This window comes from Mesocricetus auratus, unplaced genomic scaffold (genome assembly GCF_017639785.1).
Source record: "Mesocricetus auratus isolate SY011 unplaced genomic scaffold, BCM_Maur_2.0 Super-Scaffold_100007, whole genome shotgun sequence".
NCBI classification, from domain to species: domain Eukaryota; kingdom Metazoa; phylum Chordata; class Mammalia; order Rodentia; family Cricetidae; genus Mesocricetus; species Mesocricetus auratus.
The window spans coordinates 84,689,767-84,707,057 of record NW_024429191.1 but is presented as its reverse complement, the minus strand read 5'-3'; the positions used below and the strand labels follow the sequence as shown (position 1 = coordinate 84,707,057).

The 17,291-nt window shown below is 46.1% G+C and overlaps 1 protein-coding gene across 3 annotated transcripts in view; it reads left to right on the top strand.

Moving 5' to 3' along the window:
* Pitpnc1 (phosphatidylinositol transfer protein cytoplasmic 1) overlaps positions 1 to 17,291 on the top strand; it is a 269,963-nt gene that overhangs the window by 145,590 nt on the left and 107,082 nt on the right. For all 3 annotated transcript variants that reach the window (XM_005069994.4, XM_021227137.2, XM_021227138.2), the window contains exons 3-4: positions 6,947 to 7,035; positions 7,838 to 7,845. In XM_005069994.4, the coding sequence (XP_005070051.1) occupies positions 6,947 to 7,035; positions 7,838 to 7,845 (97 nt within the window). The remainder of the gene's footprint in view (positions 1 to 6,946; positions 7,036 to 7,837; positions 7,846 to 17,291) is intronic.

Below are 17,291 nucleotides of genomic sequence, written 5' to 3'. Positions count from 1 at the left end.
GTTTAGGTTCCAGCACCCATTTTAAGAGCCAGATATGGCTGTGCACCCCTATAGCTCCAATAGTGTTGGCAATTGAAACATGAGGGTTGCTGGGACTTGGTGGCCACAGCTAAGCCGCAAATTCAGTGAGAGACAGTCTCAAGGAATGAAGTGGAGAGTGATATAACGGGACACCTAACACCCTCCTCTGGCTCCCACATATGTGTGTACAAAACATCTGCATATACACCATGCGCACAATAAGTAAATTAATATTTTGACCCTGGAGATGTAGCTCAGTGGTAAAGCTGCGTACATTTCATGCCAAGAACCTGGGTTCAACTCCAGCACTGCAAACACACACACACACACACACACACACACACACACACACACACACACACACACATATATATACATGCATATACACATATGGTAATTAGTATCATTCTAGATTCAAGGGATGCAACAATGAACAGAAGAGAGGTCCCTGCACTGGGGAGACTTGCATTCTAGGGAATGACAGAGAGTGCAACTACAAGTATAATAGATCAGAATATTATTTTAGATTCTATGCTTTATGTCATGTAAATAATTATATTACATAATCAATATGGGGAGTGTAGGAGCTGGAGAGATGGCTCAGAGGTTAAGAGCACTGGCTGCTCTTCCAGAGGTTCTGAGTTCAATTCCCAGCAACCGCATGGTGACTCACAACCATCCGTAATGAAGTATGGTGCAGGCAGAATCCTATATGCATAATAATAAATAATTTTTAAAATATAGGGAGTATATATATATATATATATATATATATAGATGCTTCATACATATGTTTATTTACATATTTGGAAAGTGAGAGAGAGAAAGCTTCCTCCTTACCTGCCTCTTAGCACCTGCTATTTCATTCTGTCCCCATCTCAATATTTTAGAACATGCTGGAAGCACTGTGGTTATCTGCCTTCATCACCTCCATCCCTGCCAACTTCTCCCATGATGTTCTAGCAGGCATGGAGCCAGGAGACTTTCCACCTTGGCTTTGTCTAACCCTTGAAGATGCCGCTGATGTGAGCAATTGGCTTGTGACAGCCACCAGCCTACTGATGACATGGCCTAATGCAGTTCCATCAGAGGCTCCAAAAACCTGCACCAGGCTAGCCCCTTCCCCTGCATCCAGTGCAAAAGTCTCAGGAAAATGAGGGTGGTGTCTGTATTTAAATTTAGGGAATGGGGGTCCTGCCCAATTTCTGCTTGTAAAGCCAAGGCAGCCCTGTAGGGAGAGACCAGGTACCCAGATGGCCACGCCCCAAGGGTCCGTGGGACGATTCAGGGGATAAAAGAAAGAACAGGCGGGCGCTCACCCTCTCTTGGATGTTGGCTGTGCTTCGGAGGGCAGAGCGCTTCCCATGTAAGTGATTGCTCCTTTTAATAAATGTCCTTGTCTCCCCGCTGTATTGTTTCACCGTCACAGCCCCGCCTCCCACAAGGGTTAGAGCTCTGGTCTGCAAACAGACCTGGAGCTTGCTGGTCAGCCATAATGGACAGCCTAAACAGCCCAAAGAGAGACTCTGTCTCCAAAGAAAGATGGACAGGACCAAAGAAGGTCACCCCAAGTGTTCTCAGTCTTCCACAAATGCATTGCACACATGTGCTTGCACACATGTGCTTGCACGCACACTGTGGGGACATCTGAGAACTGTGAATCAGACAGAGAGTCACCACACCAGCATGTTTTCCCATCCAAGGACTTAGTGTTCAGATGGGCCCTCATGAGTTCTGCCCTGGCCCATGTGTGGACCAAGGACTTGATTCAGACACTCTGCCTTCCTAGAAACGAGCCCCTTATTTCACATCTGGTAGTGACTTTGAATGACAGCCTTTCTTTTAGAATTGTGGGCTCTGTGACAGTGTACATCATTTAAGTGACAGCGATTGCACGGACCAACTTAATTCCATTTCCCTTTAAAGGGCTCCCTAAATCATTGCTGCAGGGAAAACTAAATTTTTCTTTCTTAGACCAAAATGATCCAAACTGTTATGTGTTCCGGGGAAGCTGGGGCCGAAACAGGGTCTGTTAGTTGGTGGGCTTAACAGTACTTAAATAAGATCATGTTTGTCAGCTCTCTGTCACCACAATCAAATACCTGAGGTAATGAACTTAGGGAGAAAGAGGGTTATGATGGCTCACAGTTTTAGAGGTTCCAGGACATGGTAGGGTGAGCCAAGCATCTGTGCAGGTGCCAAGTGTCAGTGGGGTAGGGATGACACAAGTCAGAAGAAACTCACTTCGTGTCCAGGGAATAAAAGAGGAAGAAAGGCCTAGGGTTCCACACTCCCCTGCCCCAAAAGGTTTGCCCCAGTGACCTAACTTCCTCTCAACAAACCCCTTTTCCAAAAGATCCCACCTTTTTCCAATAGCACCACCCACAGACCATGACTTCCGGCCTTTGGGAGACATTTACTACCTGTCTTAGTTTTTGTCGCTGTGGTAAATATACAGAAGCAATTTGAGAAAGAGTTCGTTCTGACTCATAGTCCATCCTGGTGGACTTGTTCATCCAAGGCAACCAGGACTTGAAGTATCTGCCACATCCCATTGGTGGGATGATATGCAAGCTGATGCCAGCTAGGGAATGGTGCCACCCACAGTGGGCAAGTGTTCCCACCTCAACAAATGTGATAAGGTATTCCGTCCGCTATAGGCATGCCCCGAGACTGGTTTCCAGGTTATTTCTAGATTCCGTCAAGTTGACAATTAACCATAGCAATCACAACATCCAGAGTGTGGCAAACCTATCTCAGAGCTTGCCGCAAATGTTCCCTGCCTTTAACCTGGCAAATGAATGACTTATACTGCTTCCTGGACTGAAGGAGAACAGTGACGTGAAAGTGTGGCCACTACCTTGGCTTAAATGATTTTTTTTAGTGCTCTGAATGAATGAATGAAAGAATGAAATCACTGATTATGCTGTCCCCTGACTTGTATGAGTTTTTGGGTGAACATCAAAAGTTAAAATTCTAAGCTTGGCAGTGGTGGCGTGTCATTTTTTAATCCCCGCTCCAGGGAGGCAGAGTCATGTGGATCTCTTTGAGTTTGAGGCCAATCTTGTCTACAAAACAAGTTCCAAGACTATTACATAGTGAAACCCTGTCTCAAAAATAAATAAATAAATTCTAGACTCAAGTCCAGGAATGAGGCCGTCTCAATGAGGATGGAAACTTGCCGATGGTTTTCTCTTCTACTAGCAGATTGCAGCTACTTAGGATGCAGGTTCTGCTAAGAGAGGTCTAATGTTTTCCAGGGATGATTTATGTAACTGTCCCAGGCTGCTACCTGGGAAGAGCACCCAGGTGATTAGAGGAGACGTGAAGTGAACATGGAACCATTCTCTGCAAGAGGACAGTGGAGAGTGGCATGTAGGGAGATGCACATACTTCGTCAAGCTGATGAATTCTTTGCTCCTTGTTCATTAAGAGCACCGGGAGGGCACTGAGGATGTAGCTCAGTTGGTGGAATGCCTTCATAGCATGCACAAAGCCCAGGGTTTGATCCCCAGCCATACATAAGTCAGGCGTGGAGGTGCATACCTGCAACCCTAGCATTCCAGAAGTAGAGGTAGGAAAATCAGAAGTTCAAGATCACCTTGGACTAGATAGTGAGTTCAAGACCAGCCCAAAATATACGAGAAACTATCTTAAAAAAACAAAGCAACACCCACATTTAAGCCGGGCGTTGGTGGCACACGCCTTTAATCCCAGCACTCAGGAGGCAAAGGCAGGCAAATCTCTGTGAGTTCCAGACCAGCCTGGTCTACCGAGCTAGTTCCAGGACAGGCTCCAAAACAATACAATACAGAAAAACCCTGTCTCAGGGGGGGAAAAAAAAAACCAAGGCACCAAAATATGCTTGCTTATAACTAGAATCTACATGTCCCTCTACTGCCCACTGTGCCCTAGGCACAAGCAGGCAGGAGCCCAGAGGAAGTCTGGCTCATGTGATTGACAGCAAGCAAGCCAGTGGGATTTCCCTACTCCACATCAACCTCAGTTGCACTCCTGCGTCAGCGTCTGATGGACTCAATCATCAGCAAGAAACTATAAAAAGCCCCTGTCGGGGAGCAGCCGTCCTTTGAGAAGTGTGAATGCAAGGTAAACGAGCAGCTTCTGCCCGGACAATTTTATAGGAGTGAGAAATTCCGCGTCAGAGCAGACTTCAGGAATGACAGTGAATCTCAAGACGGCTCACAGCTCGCCTGACTGCCGCTCACCCAACTTTGGGGCAGCTTAGGTTTTTGGTTTTGTTCCCCCCCCCACTTGTTTAGACTCTGATAAATAGCCCAGAATTTTGAGAAAGGTCCCAACAAGCTATTGAAAATATGCATTTGTCTTTTTCTAAAGTTAGGCTTGAATATTCTCAAAAATTAATGAAACATCCTGAAAAGACATTCTAGGTATGTAGTTTGATGTCTCTGGTTGTCATTTGTGTTCCATGTCAGAGAGAGCAGTTCTCATTGAGGGCTTAGACTGGTCACTTTTCTTGTTACTGTGGGGAAAAAAAATACCTGGCAAGTGGTTAAAGGAAGAGAGGATTTGATCTGGTTCACAGTTTTGCAGGTACAATCCATCATGGTGGAGAAGGCAGGGCGGCAGGAGTGGGCAGCGTGTGGCCACGTGATGCCCCCCATCAGGACACAGAGGCATGGACGCTGGTGTTGTGCTTAGAGTTCTCCTTTCAGTCCAGGACCCAGCCGTTGGGATGGTGCCACATACGTTAATGTAGATCTCCCCTCCCCTCCTCAGTTAAGCTTCTCTCGAAACACCACACGGACAGACACACACACACACACACACACACACACAAAGATGTATCTCCTAGGTAACTCTGAATCTAGTCAGGTTGACAACAAAGATTAACCACCATAGGGCATTGTTTGCTTGGTATTTTTTCTTATTAATATCAGCTGTGTGTGTGTGTGTGAGAGAGAGAGAGGGAGAGAGAGAGAGAGAGAGAGAGAGAGAGAGAGAGAGAGAGAGAGAGAGAGAGAGAGAGAGAGAGAGAGAGAGAGAGATCTTGCATGTGGCAGCTAACCTCCAATGTCATTCCTCACCATGGTTTCTGATACTGGGCCTCTCAACTTACAACTCACCAATTTGGTTAGACTGACAGGTCACCTAGCCCCAAGACCCTGCCTCCTCAGAGCTGGGATTCCAAGCATGCACTTGACTTTTCCACATGGGTTCTGGACATCAATCTCAGGTCCTCATGCTGGTTGACCTATCTCCTCAGGCCCTCAAACTGCTTCTTGATAGCCTTTGCTGAGCATTTTTCATCTGCTTGGGTCTGACTCCTCACCCCTCAAAAAGACTAGACCTTAGCATTCTAAACTGAACTATGTTCTATCCTGGTTATTACTAGAGAGATCTGAAATGGTGACGATAGGGCTGGAGAGAGAGCTTTTCAGTTAAGAGTGCTTGCTGCTCTCCCAGAGAACCAGAGTTTGGTTCCCAGCTTCCATATCAGGCTGCCCATAACCACCTGGAACTCCAGCTCCGTGGGATACCATGCCCTCTTCTCATCCTGTAGGTGGCCAGTCACATCACAGACACACACACACACACACACACACACACACACACACACACACACACACAGAGAGAGAGAGAGAGAGAGAGAGAGAGAGAGAGAGAGAGAAGCGAGATCTGAAAAAAAGTCACATGAAAATATATTTTAAGATCAAGGAAGTGACATAGTCTTTATATATTACAAGGGTAGATAAGGAGAGCTATGTCCCTACACTATGCTGTAGGTTTGCCTCTGAAGGAGAAACCAAATCTCGTTAGTGTTTGGCTGTAAATGGCCGTCAGACATTTGCCTTTGAGAATTTATTGTTCTGCAAATGTTTGACCATGGCCTTGCTCCAGAAGAATGGCTCAGTCACTAGGCTTACTTACTTTCTTTTTTTTTTTTAAGATTTATTTATTTATTATGTATACAGTGTTCTGTCTGCATGTATGCCTGCATGCCAGAAGAGGGCACTAGACCTCACTACAGATGGTTGTGAGCCACCATGTGGTTGCTGGGAATTGAACTTAGGACCCCTGGAAAAACAGTCAGTGTTCTTAACCTCTGAGCCATCTCTCCAGCACTAGGCTTACTTTCTTAGGGCTCACACAATAAATTGCCACAAACCGGATGGCCTAAAGCAAAAGCATTTTATCATCTCACAGACAGGCGGCCTGAAGTCCTGAATGAAGGTGCTGAGAGTGCTGGCTCCCTCGGGCAGTCCACTGGGGCGTGTGCTGTGTGCCTCTCAGTTCCTCACCACTCTGATTTCTGCTGCCATATTGACACTTTCTTCTTCTCTGTGTGGCTTTGAGTCCCAAATCCCCCTCAAGTCACCAGAGTTCGGGCTCACCCTAGATCAAGGTGGCATTGTCTTCAGATTCTGTAGAGGCTCTGTCCCAAAGGACTGGAGAGATGGCTCAGTGTTTCAGAGCACTAGCTGCTCTTCCAGAGGCCCCGGGTTCAATTCCCAGCACCACATGAAATCTCAGAACTGTCTGTAACTCCTGTTCCAGAGGATCTGACGCCCTCTTCTGGGTTTCTCAGGCACCACGCACACAGATGGCACAGATATACATGCATGCAGAACACTCATGCACATAAAATAAATTGACAGAGAGAGAGAGAGGGAGGGAGGGCGGGCGGGAGGGAGGGAGGGAGGGAAGGAGGGAGGGAGAGAAGGCACACACCCCTAGAAACCTTCCTTTGAGCCCAGCTGCCTGTTGCCTTTATATATTTTGAGAGAACACAAATGTGTGGAAGAATTTATGACTCCAGTAAATACTGCCGAGATGGGGAAGGAACAAGGGGTGAGAAAGTGTGCCGTTGTGTCCAGAATGTCAGAGGAAGGCCCTGACAAACTAACAGTCTTTTTTTTTTTTCTTTCCTGCCCATCTTTTTCAGCAAACTGCCTAGCTGGGCTAGAGCTGTTGTACCCAAAATATTTTATGTGACTGAGAAGGCTTGGAATTATTACCCCTATACAATCACAGGTAAGTCCTCAGGACACATCAGCCACCCGCAGCAGGTATAGGGCTGGGACAGTAATGGGATATGATTGAGTGAGGGCAGACTGTCCCCACAGGGCTGGGACAGTAATGGGATATGATTGAGTGAGGGCAGACTGTCCCCACAGGGCTGTCTAGAGGCTTTCTCATCCACATTTTCCCGTTTGTCCACAAACAAGTTGTTTGCTTTGGCTTTGTATTTTGCTTTGAGCTTCTCCCCTTGCAGAGGATGTGAAAATCTTTACTATTTCTTCTTATGACACTCTCTGTTCTGAATACTGTCTCAGGCACGGTACCCTGGCCCCAGATTCTAATGCTCTGTCCCTCCTCATACACACGGGATCTCAGAATTCCACTTCAGCGTCTTTGCAAGCTCTTTGTAGTTGTTTTAAAATGCAGAAGAAGAAAGAGAAAGAAAAAACTGCTTTCCAACGGAAAAGATTTCCTTTGTGGTTAAGGAAATGTTCTACTGGGATTATTAGTCTTTTATTCTGCTTTTACAATGCCAACACTTGGGTTTTTAATTAGTCACAAACCTATAGGCTAATTGAATCCTGTCTAACTGACCTGATCTGCCAACCACAGTAGTACCATGAAACATAGAGACAGCCAATATTTACAGAAACCTAATTTTTGGGAAATTTCTTTAGCTCATTTTTAATAATTATAACTTGTCAGGAACCATTAGCTGTGTGGTTTGTGTTCTGTGAAACTGGTTTCATTCGTTATTTTTTTCTCTCTCTCTCTTTTTTATTTCCCTCTTTGCCATCCGAACGTCTGGAATCAGAATACACAGTAAGTTCATTTATTTTAATTTTCAAAGACATTCTGCCTGTGATCTATGGATTAATTAGACACCCCTTCATATTTGTCTACTTAATATAGTCATTTTTTAAAAAGCATAATTCAAAATTAGAAATGTTTAAATGTAGGCTATTATATAACTTTACATATATACATATATAAAACCAATAAGTTAAGTGTTCTCATTATTTTCAAGAATATTAATGTAATTGAAATGCCTTAATAGTCACTTTACATAATTAACTTCAGCTGGCCATTCTTACATATCCTGACTGCTTCATTGGTGGCAGTTCACTATAATAAGAGTGTCTCGCAGTGTGGTATTAAAGACACTGTGGTTTTGGTGGAGGGAGGGGCTTTGGTATGGGGAGGTGCATATGCAAATGATCACAGCAATGCCTGAGTTGCACTGTCTCTGAGGCTTGGTGAACTCCTTCCTGTTCTAAGAGGCAGACAGACTGCCTTGCTTGGCTTCCTGTTGCTGTGATAAAATACTGACCACATGCAACTTGGGAGCAGAGAGGGTTTCCATGACATGTCCAGATTACAGCACATCATGAAGGGAAATGAGCCAGGGACCCTGATGCAGAGACCATGGAAGAGAGAACACTGCTTGCTGACTCGCTCCTCTCGGCTCACTCAGTCTGTTTTCTGATACAACACAGGACCGCTTGCCCAGGGGTGGCACTGGGCATGGCAGTGTATACCAATAACCCCAGGATTGGGGGTATGGGAAGACAGGCGGATCCCTGATACTCACTGGCTGTCTAGTCTGACTGAGTTGATGAGTGTAAGTTCAGTGAGAGACCTTGTCTCAAATAATAAGGCAGAGAGCAGTCAAGGAAGACGTCTAACATCAACCTTTAACCTCTACATGCACACACACACGAACATCTGGATGGATATGTGTATCCAAACACATACATTCAACCACACGTGAGCTCACATAAAGGTGCCTCCCCAGTGCCTCCAAATGGCCGTGCTGTAAACCTGCATTTCCTTATTTATAAGTCGGGAAGCCCTATCATTATTTTATGAAGGTATGCGATGATTGTGTTGAGCAGTTCTTGACGTTTTAGCCTAGTGCGTGGTCAGTTCTGAGCTCACGTTCACGGCCCTGTGTGTCGCTATGGCGGGAGTGCCTTCCTTCCAATGGACTCCATAGGAGCAGAGCACAGAGTCAGTTCAGGCAGCCTGCACTCCAGCTATGGCCATGGAAGGACTGTTCAGGGTGTGGATATTTCGTCTTCCCTCTTCCCACTCTGAAAGAGTGTGCCTTGTCATTTGAGAGTAAATCAATAGTTGTGTGGACAAAGAGAACTGGTGCATTTAAAACTGCACAAAGACAGGTACGTGCTAAGACCTTAGCATCAATTCGCCTTGGCTTGACACCATGTGATGTGTGAATGTGATAGATTTTTTTTCTTTTCTTTCTTTTTTTTTGAGACAGATTTTCTCTGTGTAATGGTTTTGGCTGTAGGCCAGGCTGGTCTCAAACTCACAGAGATCTGCCAGCCTCTGCCTGCAGAGTGCTGGGATTAAAGGCATTCAACACCATGGCCTGGCTGATTTTTTTTTTTTTTTTTTTTTAGGACAGGGTCTCGCTAAGTAGCTTCAGGGCAGCCTGGAACTCACTTTGTAGACCAGGCTGTCCTTGAACAGAAACCCACCTGCCTCTGCTCTCCTCCCAGAGTTCTGGAATTAAAGGTGTGTACTGCCACGACCACGCATGATAGCTAATTGTGACCAAGAAAGGAAGTCAGAGTACTGTTTAGTGATACTGTGTCATTTGGCTATGCAGGCTTTAGTCACGGTTCTCACGGCTGTGACCGAGGAAGGGGACCGGGGAAGGAAGAGTCCATTTGGATTCCCAGTGAGAGGGAATTCACCTCATCACCGAGGGGGAAGGCGCAGCCGCGGGAATGTGAGGCAACCTGGTCAAATTGTATCCATTATCAGAAAGCAGAAATCATAAATGCTGGTCTTTAGCTTCTTCCCCCTTTTGATTCAGTTCAGGACCCCACCCATGGCGTGGTGACACCCACATTCGGGGTGGACTATTCTACCTCTGTCAGTCCAATCTAGAATCTCCCTACAGACCTGGAAATGAAGTGCAAACACTTGACAGTGCTGTCCTGTGTGCCCTCAAAGTCTTCCCGTAGGAGCTCCAGTTCCTCTTGGGGGGGTTCTCAGTGGCTTGAACTTCTGCTGAGCCTCTGCCCCCACACACACACACATACAACCCAGCATTCCGGCAGCTCTCGTGAGACTTTCCCGTCCAAGAAAATTGGGGGCCGCAGTATTCAAAGAGGAGGCCCGCTTTAGTTGCCCAGGGCTACACCACGTGACTTTCTGTCTGACTCAGCATTTTACTTCTGCCATTATTCCGCCCCCATCTTTTGCAAGATTCTTTCTTCCTCCATTCTTGGGGCTGCTGTCTCTCTGTCTGAGGTCCACAGTCGAATGACTGGGCAGCCATGTGTGCAAGGCATCATGCTTGATGGCACCTGTGAGCATCTCTGCCTCTTGGGGTCATAATCTGGTGACAAGTATGTGGGCATCCTAGGCGAAGCCTTAGTGTTGTCAGCAAGCCTCGGGGGTCTCTTAGAGGTCAAAGAGGATTCGATGGCCTGGGACTTGTCCCATGGCACTGCACAGTCAGCAGGCTGAGCTGCCAGCTGGGGATCAGGCGAGAGGAAAGAGGTAATGATGATTTGGGGGAACCCAGGCTGACAAGCCACTGCAACGTGAGCCATCCCCAGGTCCCCAGTGCAGGTGATGGGAGGGAGCAGGGTACTGCAGGCTTGAGCAGAAGTTAATTCACTCACATGGTACTAAGAGGTAAGGCCATCGGCCTTAGTAAGTGAAAGTATAGGTTGTGGTTAGATGTGAATTTTCAGATATGACATATATTAAAGAGTTTATGGTATCTGTATGCCTCATCTGTATGGGACACATCTGGGCAGTGTGACTATAACACAGATAATTATGTTACAAGGACTAAGAGAGACACCTGCAGCCCAGTATGGTGGGGCAGGCTTTTAATCCCAAAAGTCAGGAGTCATAAGTCTCCTGTATGAGGCCATGGGTCCATATAGTAAGACCCTGCCTAAAAATATAATAAAAATGGGGGGGGGGAAACCTGAGATCCCCTCTGGACCCAGGGAGAAAAGAATGGGAAATGTAGGAAATGTACCATGCCACAGTAACTCCAAGGCCAGTCAAGTGCTCCCAGAGACTTCTGGAAGGCAGCTCCTGGCTTAATTAGGATTGGCACAGATAGACTGTTGGGGAATGTTAAATGTGTTAGGTGAATGCATAACTGTCATTATTCCTTTATAAAAATATTTTGTTTGAGTTAGGCAGTGGTGGTGAACACCTTTAATCCCTGCACTGGGCAGACCGAGGCAGGTGGATCTCTGAGACTGAAGAGTGAGTTCTAGGACAACCAGGACTACACAGAAACTCTGTCTCAAAAAAAAAAAGCAAAAAGTGAAAAACAAACTAAACATAAAAGAAAAATTTTTTTGTTATTATGGTGTGGGTATGATTTGTGTATGTGTGGTAAGGGTGTGTGAATGCCTTAGCACACATTCAGAGGTCCCAGGGTCGAATGGGGATCATCAGGCCTTGCTGGCAAGTGCTTTATGTCCACTGAGCCGTATCGCCAGACCTTCATTTCTTTCCCTCCTTCCTTGCTTTTTTAAGCTGCTCGTCCTCCTGCCTCTTCTCTTGAGTGCTGGGGTTACCCCATGCCCAGTGAATTCAGGACTGGGGCTTAAACCCAAGGCTTAATGGATGGTTGGCAAATCCCAGCCCTTAGGGTATTTTTGTTGATGATGGTGAGTTTGGGGGTCTTATTGTTGTTGTTATCCATTTGTTTGTTTTTCTGAGACAGATTCTCATGTATCTCAACCCTGGCTTCAAACTCAGCATGTAGTCAAGGATAGCCTCTCAGTACTTCAATGGGGGCCTGTGATGTATACAGATGCCATGTTTGGAACATGTCTGGGAGATGGTGGCTTTGACATTAACCAGGGGGATAGTAGCGCCACTCGCTCTACAGACATCTGTGTCTTAGCTTGGCTGCTAGAACAAAATACTATAGAATGGGCAACTTAAAACAATAGGGTTTGGTTATTCTTTTCTTTTCCTTCCCTGGAGGCTGCACGTCCAGGACCAAGTTGGCAGCCAACTGTTCCTGGGGTGGACTTTCTTCCTGATTTACAAATAGTGAGTTTCTCCCCACACCCTAACATGGGCAGGAGAGAGAGAGCACACTTTCTGTTCTTTCCTTATACGGAACTAATCCCATCTCAGGGCCTCCATCTTCCTGATCATATCTAAACCTACTTCCTCCTTAAGGTCCCAGCTCCAAATACTGTCATATTGAGTGCTAGGGCTTTGACTCTGGAGCGGGGAGAAGACAATTTGTGTACAATATACTGATGTAGACACCATGGGGGGGGGGGGTACTGCTGCTGGGCCCTGGTGAGGAGGACAGGTTGAGGGCAGGTCAGAGAGCTGCAAAATGCCAGGTCAGGTTTTGCGTTTTCTCCATAGGGAAACTGCATCGTTCCTGATGAATCTGCCTTTATTTTCCATTCCAAAATAGGCCTGCTTTTCTTTCCATTTCCCAGTCACTGGGGATCTGAAATGTTCCCTCTGGCTCCAGGTGCACTCCTGTAGGCCTGTATAATACATCCTGCAGCCGCCAGGCTCCCACCCCACCCCACCCCACCCCAGCTTGGGCTCGGCTGTGTTCTCACGCTCTCTGCCCACCCTTTACCCTGAACATGGCTCTGCAGCAGGGACGGCTGGCAGATGCTCTCTGTTGCCTACATTTCTTCCTGTCTTCAATGCTGTCTAATTGAGTTCTTTATCCTCCAGTCCTTTAATCTTAAATACCTCTCTTTTTAATGTCTTTCTCAAGTTCAAGATTCCCTGTCCTAGAAGCCAGAACAGAATTTCTCCCAACTAAGAATGCTATGAGGTCCCTTCCTTTGAAAGACTGCCCCTGGGGCCCTAAAGACTCCAAACCCAGGTCCCCCACACTGCAGCCATTGCCCAGGGCTATGATAAGGTGTTGGGGGGTTTTTTGTTGGTTTGGTTTGGTTTTTTTGGAGACAGGGTTTCTCTGTGTAGCTTTGTAGACCAAGCTGGCCTCAAACTCACAGAGACCCAACTGCCTCTGCCTTTCAAGTGCTGGGATTGAGGGTATGTGCCACCACTGCCCTGCTCTATAAGATCTTTATCAACAGATCACCCTGTCACCTGGACTTCATCCTGCCCTCACTGGTGGTAAAACCCAAACTGGAGGACTTTCTAGGTAGGGTCATTCATATGTCAACCTTGATCCCAGTTATCAAGAAATAAAAGATATTTTATCACAATGAGTGAATTATGTGGACAGGTCACTTGCTCAGGAAGTGGAAAATATCTTTAACCTGATTGGGGGGGGATCTTAATCACACAGTACACAAAGAACAACATGACAACATTCTTCCAGAGGGTAGGCCATTTAAGCAGCCCTTTGGAGCTTCCAGAACCTTCTAAAGTTTATCGGGTCCCAAAGGAAGATATTGAGGAGACTGGCTGACGTCCGAGACTGGCTGTTATCCGAAATAGTGGTTATTCTAGAACTAAAAAAGGAAGAAAAAGAAAAACCACAACACAAATCAACAGCATCAGTTCCCCCTGTGTCGCTTTGAAGGGAGAAGAATTTTCTTCCTTTTTATAGGGATTTGAAGGCTTACTTTGTGATGTTCGTGACAGTGACCTACTGTGTTCACTTTGTGCTTATGCATGGGTGCTGTTACCATGCTCTCCACCTAAACAGCCTTCAGTGAGAACCCATGAAGGAGGGCATGGCAAATAGCTGTACCTTTATATTTATCTTCATTTAACCCAGTTTGACCTTGAACTAGCTATGTGGCTGAGAGTGATCTTGAACCTCTGGCCCTCCTACCTCCGTCTCCCAAGTGCTAGGGTTACAGGTGTGCATCAGCATGTTTAACTGGTGCCGTTTTGGGGGTTAGACCCAGTGCTTTGTGTGTGCTAAGCACATACTCATCATGTGAGCTGCAGCCCCAGCCCTGGACACACCTTTCCGGTACTTAAAATAGCAGCGGTTCCACAAAGCTACAAAGCTACAAGGGACTGTCTACTCTTACACATTTTAATGACGTAGGTGAAAGAGGGGAACAAAACTGTAATAGACTGGTCACCCAAGGAGAGCATAGGCCATCTTCCAGGGAGTGACGACAGGAAGACAGAGCCCTCTCCCACACCTTCCATGGAGTCCCAGCCAAAGGGTCATGTAAACTACTAAATTATATAATGAGAGAACCAGAGACAAGGCCAGGGAAGGATGTGTTTATTATACTAGACCTCGAGGACTGGCAGTCTTGTTTGTAAGGAAATTAGAGAACCATCTGGCTAGCTATGGAAGCAAAAAGAATGAAAGTCTCCCAGTGTCCCTTCTCTAGGGTCACAGAGACATGTTGAGAAAATGACTTTCATCTCTGTTTCACAGTAAGCCCTGACTATCTGGCATGGTATGTAATTTTGGATGACTAAGTAAATATCCTCATTTTAGGAAAAGGGCAATGTATGTGCTCACCATGGCTGGCCCTATTGCACTTGAGAGAGTGAGGCAACTTGGGGTTACTGTTGTGGTTTGAGTACAAAGTGTTCCCCAGATGGTGGCACTATTTAGGAACAACTTTTAGGAGGTGGGCCTATCTGGCAGAAGTAGATCACTGGAAGCAGACCTTTGAAGGATGTACCTAGCCCCAGTTGAAACTTTTCTCTACATCCTAACCCACCGTGATGTGAACAGTCTGCTAATGCTCCTACTTCCATCGTCTGAACTGCTCTGCCATGCCTTCTTCTCTAAAACTGTGAGCCAGGACAAGTCTCTCCTGTGAATTATTTCTGTGGATGCTTTATCACAGCAATCTAAAAGTAACTAAGACAGATTGTTACACAGGGGAAACCTTGTCTCAAAAACAGGAAAGGAAAAGGTGACCTTTACTGGCAAGATAGTAGTGAACACGCCAAACACAAAATATGGCATGAAACAGATATCAAAAATCCTGAGAGGTCCAGGGAATTTATGTGGAAACAGAACCATTTATAATTTAAGATCATAGAGACATGGACTAGGCATGGTGGCTCACTGGTATAATCCCAGCACTGTCAAGACTGAGCTAGGTTTCCACAAGGTTAGGTTGGTGAACATAGTTAAGTTCCATTACAGGTTTTGGTACAGAGTGAGCCTAGAGGGATGAATAGATTCCTTGTAGCAAGAGTTCTCACAGCCTTTGTTCCAAAGGGACCTGCAATTTGTAACACCCCCAACATTTATTTGTCCATGGAACTTTGTATTTTTGCAAGAAGTTAGAGGAGTTCTAGAAGCTTCTCTTAGAGCTATTATGCATCTGATACATAGGCCATTGGAACAGTTCTAACCAAGTAAGTATTGCCTTCTCCATTTCAGTAAGCTAATATGTTGCCTAGAGATTAGTATTGCTTAGATACCAAGGTTTTTTTTTAAGAGTGCCCAATAATAATGAAATATTTTGGCTTTGTTAGAATCAGGTGGTTTGAATCCTGGATAAATGTCTTTCCAAGTAAATCAGTGCATTAAGTCACATAGTAAAGGTAGCAGTAGGTTGTGATGCAGGTTCTATGCATTTATATATGTTTCTGTGTTACCTTTGCAATACCATAACAAAATTCCTGATATCATTGGCTTATGGGGTGGGGCAGGGGTGAGGGGAGACAGTAAAGGTTTGTTTTGGCTCTCATATTTAGAGATTTCAGCCTTGTCACTATGGGGATGTGTGGGTCAGGGGAGAATGCTTCACTTGGTGACCAGGACACAAAAGAGGAGAAGAGACCAGGGTCCCACTCTCCCACTTTCCACCAATCCTCCCACTAGGATATACCTCTAGTCACACTGCTCATGGAGGAGCCTTTTAATGCTAGACCTTTTAGGGACATTTAACATTCAAACAGCAACAGTGTCCATGAAGATGAATTGGTTGTGAGGAGCAGCCAGCTATATAAAACAGAATGTTCCCAGAAGCTATGGTACTGGGGAGGCATGTCTCCCAACCCAGCAACCAGCCAATTAGTGCCTAGCAAGCAGGAGCCTTGGGCAGCTACTTCTGTTTGTGGTCTGGCCACTTCCAAGCCCAGGGAAAATTAATTCAGCCATTGTGAGAGGAAACAACAGATGATACACCATGTCACCAGCTGTAACATTGTAGAATCGTCTCCTGTTGGTAGTGTTGCTCATTCAAGATGATGGGACACAGGGCAGTCATGGGGAGGGGGAATGCTGTTTTGTTTAAGTATTCATTGTTGTTGTTTAGTTTTTTGAAACAGTGTTTCTCTGTGTGTAGCCTGGCACTCCCTCTGTAGACCAGGCCAGCCTTGAATGCACAGAGATCTACCTACCTCTGCCTCCTGAACGCTGGGATTAAAGGCTTGCGCCACCATGCCTGGCTAAATTGTTTTATTACATTTCTTTCTTTGTGGGTACACTCTATGGCACAAATCTAGAGACCAGGGACAGCTGGCAGCAGTCGGTTCTTTCCTTCCCTCTGGGTGTCCTGGTCTTCAGGTATGGCAGGAGGCATCTGTTCCCCTTGGGCATCTCTCCAACCCTGGGGGGGGGCTTTTAAATACTGTTCAGTAGATTTTATCTGGGGATACATTTTTTTTTCTTCTCTGCTCATTTTCTACTTGCAGACATGAAAATTTTGGTTTTCTTTGTAAATTTGGGGCAGGAGTTGGAGGAGCAGGATATGGGTTTCCCAATCTATCACTCTACACATTATTCCCTTGAGACAAGGTCTCTCAGGCCCTGAAGTTGGGCGTGTAACCAGCAAGCCCAGTGACTGTCCTGTCTGTCCCCACAGCACCAGGGTTACAGGTGTGCAGGGAGCCACTGCCTCAGCTCTCGTGACCATCTTAACGTTTCCTGCCTACCTGCCTGTATTCCAGGGCTCACTCCAGCTCCTTCTTATCTGTTATTTATACACAGCATAGGGCTTGGTGGAGGTGGTCACCCTGTCTCTTTAAATTCTTGTCTTGCCTTTACTGTGCGCAACTATCAGTGTTCTCGTGTAGCCTCTGCTTGTTTCTGCCTCGACAAGCCTAGCTCCAGATTGTCTGAGCCTGAATTTCATTTCCTTGCCCTAGAAGTGCCAATAGCAGATCATGCTCCATTCAGAAAGCGGGCCGGGCTTTCATTCATGCATTCAGCTCCATCTCCCTCCCGGCCTTGCTTCTCCAGTGAGTTGCTGATGCTGTGCTTTGGAGAGGATGGCAAAAGACTCCATCAATGACTGAACTAATGAATGAGAGCTCTGTGCAGGGCGCGGGCTGGTGGCAACGTGGAGAGCCCAAAGCGTATTTCCTTGCTG